Consider the following 6,310-nt stretch of genomic DNA (forward strand, 5'->3'; position numbering starts at 1 on the left):
GCTCCGCCGCCCTTGTTTGTATACACGTGTTTTTTCAATGATTAGCTTGCTAAGCTTCATATTTTGATTCCCAACATATGGACCTTTGAAACGTGAACTAATTTTAATAGGCTACACATGTTGGACCATTTATAATTTAGGAAAATGATGCTTTCTCTTTCAAAAATTTCGTTTCCCTCGTGATGTGACTTAAAATAATTGTTATTCTTGTGATGTGCCTTAAAATCATTGCGGTCTATAATTTGAATGACCCTACCATTAATTAAAAAGAAAGTTAATTAGAAAATGTCATCTAAAGATGGAAAGATTGAAAGAAAAAAAGTTGGAAGGATAAAATATCATTACTCAATTAATTTATAATGAATCATAGATCATCGGCGAGACCCATTGAATCGGCAGAATGTTATTATTCATAATTAATTTTTTTTAGTACTTTTGATTGTGTTACAATGTAATACCGACTTTAAATTTGTGATTTATTATTTGAAAGAGCCCACAATTATACAGCTTGAGATTTATTATTTGAAAGAGCCCACAATTATACAGCTTGAAGACCGAAAGCAATTTCAGTTTACAACGGCGTTTAAAAATCCAAAAATTGCTAAAATAATTTTGCAAAAAAAGAGAACTTCATTTACACCTTTTTCTTAAAACGCTATCTAAAAAGTAAAATGAAAAAGGAAAACGACGAGTATAGCATAGCGCTAGGGTAAAAAGAGGTAAAAATCTGCTAGAGCTCAGGTATGGTTTGCAAGGAAGGCCGCCAAGCAGACGCGTGACGATGATGCGTTTCGATCTCGCAGTGACGAGCGGCGTTCATCAAATCCGCTAGAAGCTGATGCACAGAAGAGCCGCCGCCGTCAACATCCGCCGCCTTCTCCAGCACCGCCTGCAACTGCTTTTTACTGATTTGCACTTTTACTTCTCTCCTACCGCCGGAAACCTCGAAACCGCCTTTCTCTTCCTGTTTCTCCGCCGCCAGCGCCGACGGCGAGCTCCAGTCATCGCCGCCCCATTCCGTGGACGCCTCTCTTCTCACGCAGTTCCCCATTCTGATCTGATTGGATTTCTAGATTGAATTTGATTTGAAGGTATCTATCGGTCTGTGAATCGATTGAAAGTGAGGGTTGTTGAGACTTGCGGCTTGGGGGTTTATATAGGGAAGGGGGAAGTGGGAAGCAACGGGGACCGGGCGTGGGGCAAGCTGTATGCGTAGAAAGGAATATGATAAATGAGAATGAAACTTTTGATATATGTCAAACATCGGATTTTTTCATTTAAAAGATAAATGTGTGAAATTCTATCACGTATTTTTATTCGTGAAACAGATCGAATCGTGTTAATATATATACAACAATTAAAAGTCTAAAAAGATTATATTAAAGTTATTTAAAGTATATAAAAATTCATTATTTTAAAAATATACAAAAGTCATAACTAAATACACCTTTCTTGATTTATTTACTAACTTATTCAAATTATATATTTACTTACATAACCTTCTCAAAATGACGGTAATTATGTATTAAAAAAATAAATTGACACGAATTAATTTTCTCCAAAACAAGCCTAGAGCGGAAATAATATGGTTTTGAATCATGTCAATCCAACTTTGCAAAGCATTTAAATGATTTCATTGAAATATAATTAACACCAACTTTAATGCCTATTTATATCATTCTTTTTTTCAAATCTTATGCCATTTCTACAAACATAATAGAGATAATTATTTTTCTTTTAAAAGATTTTTTTTACCGAATATAGTAAGATCGTTTGACGAGGGAGAGAAATATTTGTTATAGAAAATATTGATCACCAAATCAATAATATCAAGTATTATATTTATTCATCAACAACCATGAATTACATAGAATAAGTTGGAGATGACTGAAAATCCTCAATATCCATAAAACGAACTTATATATTTTTGAGTGCTATAGTAGCTAAAGTAACATTACTTTAGATGTTTAAGATCCAGGACAAACACACATTAAGTGAGTACTGCTACAATGACAATGTTGAGACCAAGGACAACCCGGACACTGTTGAAAAGGACAATCCCTATCGTCACGGCAACCGAGCTTATGCAAGTGTGGTTGAACAGGGCAAATGCACTTCTGTAAAGTTTTGTTACAAAAGCAATGCCCTGCTGGGTCACAATCTTTATTGCTAGTGCACCCAGCAACCATCGTGGGTGATGTACCTGAAAAACATTATTTTTTGTTTTGAAATGAAAAACATCAAACTTAGATTAAAGACTTCATATAGATTACGTAATACAGAAAAGGAGGGAGCGATGTGGCCCAAATAATGCAATCAACATTAAAAACAACCCCCCTAACTAACAAGTGGGCTGTCAAGTTTCGGATCACTTAACAAACATAAAGCTAATACAATGAAAATCGCAAGTGATGTGCTTGCAAAAATTTTAATCTTTAGTTTTTATCTCCGAACAAAGAGTTACGTACAATCACAATTTGTAATTATATATTACATTTACACTACCTAAACTCCTTAAAAACATTGAAACTTCAATGGGAAGGATAGTATTCAAAAGAAAAGAAAGGATTAGACTTACAAAATGCAATCAGGGAAAGAAGAAGAACACACCACACGATTTTGAATGCCATTTCGAAGAAAGTATTTTTTTTTCTGGACGAGAGGATTGAATTGCTTTTAATTAGAGATCAGATGGGATGAGATTATTGGTCACATTTTCCCTATTTATAGCACTAAATTACCTACAAAATTAACAGCCCAATTGATATATTTGGTAAGCACTTATTCAATTTTAAACAAAATATTTTTTCCCCAAAATGTATACTTACCTTATTATATTAGCATTGAATTATTTTTCTATAAAAAATATATTATAGAAATTTGCGTTTTTGAATCTTGAATTAACTAGTATGCATTGCGGCATAAGATTAACTCCATCTATTTTGCAACAAAATAATAATAATAATAATAATAAATAAATAAAAATAAAAATTAACTCCATCTATGTGCTGTGACGTCAGTCACGCCACCGCCTATGTTACCTCTTTGGCTCGACTCGGCGCACTCGGCGCGGCTTCGCTCATGCGTGTCTCATACTCTCGGGATGGTAATAATTAAGCAAATAGTAGTGAGAAACGCAGCCGAAGCCTACGTGTGAAAACGGTAAAAATATCGACTCTTTTACCCGATTTGTACACGTGTGAATGTAACTAATCCACGAGAATCTTGCTAATCCGTGTGACGTGTCCATAATTACGTCGAAAATCAGAAACAAATCATAATTAAACAACTGTAATAACTAAAATAATTAAGAAGTTTTTAAATTTTAATCCGTGTGGATTTGAATAAAAAACCAAATCAATAATATTTTTTAGTATAATGAGTCAATACATGACTCCATGGCTCGAACCCAACCTACTGAAGCACAATGAGTCAATATATGACTCGACTGAGGCTTGAACCCACTCCCATCATTCATGTGGGCATGTTAACTGAGACATCGGGTGCCACTTGACCACAAGGTCTTTGGCACCAAATCAATATCAATATCAATACTATATATACAAAGTAAAATCTTCCTATTTCATTTTTCCGCCCAAACTTTTGTAGTTAATTAATTAAATATTTTATTGGTCAAATAATTAATAAACCTTATTTGTTAAGAAAATGTAAAATAGAAATTAACTAATATCTATTAATTGGTAATATTGTTTCTATATTCCCATATAAATCTATACTATATATAAAATAAAAATACTCCTATTTTATTTTTATGGCCAAACTTTTGAAGTCAATTAATTAAATATTTTATTTATCAAATAATTAGTAAAGCTTATTTGCTAAGAAAATGTAAAATAAAAATTAACTAATATCTATTAAGTGCTAATATTGTTTCTATATTCACGTATAAATCTATACAAAAGTAAAATCTTTCAATTTCAATTTTCCGCCCAAACTTTTGTAGTCAATTAATTAAATATTTTATTGGTCAAATAATTAATAAAGTTTATTTGGTAAGAAAAATGTAAAATACAAATTAACTAATATCTATTAATTGGTACTATTGTTTATATATTAAGGTATAAATCTATACTATCTAAAATCTTTCTATTTCATTTTCTCGCACAAGCTTTTGTAGTCAATATTTTATTGGTCAAATAATTAATAAAGCTTATTTGGTAAGGAAATGTAAAATAGAGATTAACTAATATCTATTAATTGGTAATTTGTTTCTATATTAAGGTATAAATCTATACTGTAGTAAAATTTTCTATTTCATTTTCCCGCACAACTACTTTTGTAGTCAATTAATTAAATATTTTATTGATCAAATAATTAATAAAGCTTATTTAGTAAAAAAATGTAAAATAAAAATTAACTAATATCTATTAATTGATAATATGGTTTCTATATTAAGGTATATGGCGGAGTTGAGAGCTCCCCAATATGTTGGAGTTCAATCAGCTCCCTATACTAGAGTTAGACTCCTTAGGCTGGGATTGGACACATTATTTCAGTTCATTTATGTGTATAAGTGTACAGTTGAATGTGTGTCTCAATATTAAGTAATTTGATTTAGAAAACGGGTTTATATAATTTATGATATAATGTGGTAAAAAGGATGATGTGGATTCTATGTCGGCACCGCCTTCTCGATGACAACAACGAAACTGGACATCCATGGCATCATGTCCCCCATTATTTTATCCATAATAAAGTTTACACTTTACACATAAAATCCTATTTTCCCAGCCTTTTCACACCAATTTAGCAACCACTTTCGGATCTTGGCTTTTCACGTTTTTCTTCTGTTATCATTCGTGTTTAACGTTAATTGGTTGTTCTTTTCCTACGTACTAGATTTATATGTGGCACTTTTTTCCTTCTTTTATTGCACCAAGGAAAACTCAGAAAATGGAGTTTGAAAATGACAAGAATTATTTCTGTATGCATTCCTTATCTGCGCTGCAATTAATGACACGTTGTCATCTCTTACCATACTACGTACGCAATAAGAAGATAAACTTTAGGAACGAATTGAATACATCAAACTATATACGTCATGCAGATACACAAATAGATACACACAGATTATATGATGTAATTGGTAACATGGGTTTGTTTGCCAACGTCTAATACACCATTTTACTAACTATATCCTGAAATTCATGAACTCGCTTTAAAATTTAAAGCCTATATATAAAGCAGATAAATTTTGAGTTTTCAAAATGATTTCATATTTCCTTGTTTATACACACTTACGTGCATGTTTAAAAGGTCTTTACTATCTGATCGATTTGTTAGTTAAAATATATACTCTATCGTTAGAACCTATAAGTAAAATTAAACGTTGATTGATTGATCTCTCCGGCGGGACTTCTCGTTTTCTTGTTATTGCTTCTTTCTTGAAGACACAATACTTGTCCCAAAAAGTCAATAAGTCATTATTTCATTTTTAGATTGTAAGATACAAGCAACAAATATCTGAAAACCACTATCACAACCCCACAGTTCTTGTAATGTTTTCTCAACGCCTACGATATCTCTTACATTGAGTTAGTGTACCAAATGTTATGGGATCAAAAGGTTATCTTCTTCTTCTTCTTCTTTTTTTAGTCTTGATGATAAAGGGAAATTCAGAACCTACTAGAAGATATGTATTGTGTAAATTCAGTTATTATGTACTCCGTAATAACTTGCAAATCACGATCGCACTAGGAATGCAAGAGGCTTGACCATAACAATGTTAACAATAATTGAATTCGTGACTTTCAAATATAAAAATTATATTTTGCGGGTATCAAATTTTGGGCTTAGGTGCATTTAAATGGTGCATAGAGTGTTGGACAAGTTTGCACTAAACAGTGAAAAGGTTTAAACATATTGGGCTTTCTATTTGATTATTATGGGCTCAACTCTACACATGTAATCAGATACAGTTTGAACACTTACATCAGTTATATGCTTTCAAGTTGAAAGAGAATACAAAAAGGAGGAGGCAAAACAAGACCCAAAAAGTTACGAAACTTTTGGCGAATTTATGGCTAATTGGACCGTGATATGAATCTGATTTCTTTATAACAACACGTTGTCATAGGCGTATATGGCAAATTTGATTACCTATTTGGTTAAAAATATCATTTCCTAATTAAAAACGGGTATTATTCAATGTTATTGGTAATATAATTTTTAAATTTAAATTAATGATTTTAGATTTTTCTTTTTATTTTTTATTTTTAGTTTATATTGATGCTTTGGATGTCATTATATTGTGGTCAATTGTCTTGTTTTTTTTTTTTTTTTTTTTTTT

At 31.5% G+C, this 6,310-nt stretch overlaps 1 protein-coding gene across 1 annotated transcript; it reads right to left on the bottom strand.

The window, feature by feature from the left end:
* Positions 1 to 730: 730 nt before the first annotated feature.
* Positions 731 to 1,051, bottom strand: LOC116020553. Its single transcript, XM_031261023.1, has one exon. It carries the CDS (start codon positions 1,049 to 1,051, stop codon positions 731 to 733), a length of 321 nt encoding a protein of 106 aa, XP_031116883.1.
* Positions 1,052 to 6,310: the final 5,259 nt, after the last annotated feature.

Source organism: Ipomoea triloba, chromosome 5 (genome assembly GCF_003576645.1).
Source record: "Ipomoea triloba cultivar NCNSP0323 chromosome 5, ASM357664v1".
NCBI classification, from domain to species: domain Eukaryota; kingdom Viridiplantae; phylum Streptophyta; class Magnoliopsida; order Solanales; family Convolvulaceae; genus Ipomoea; species Ipomoea triloba.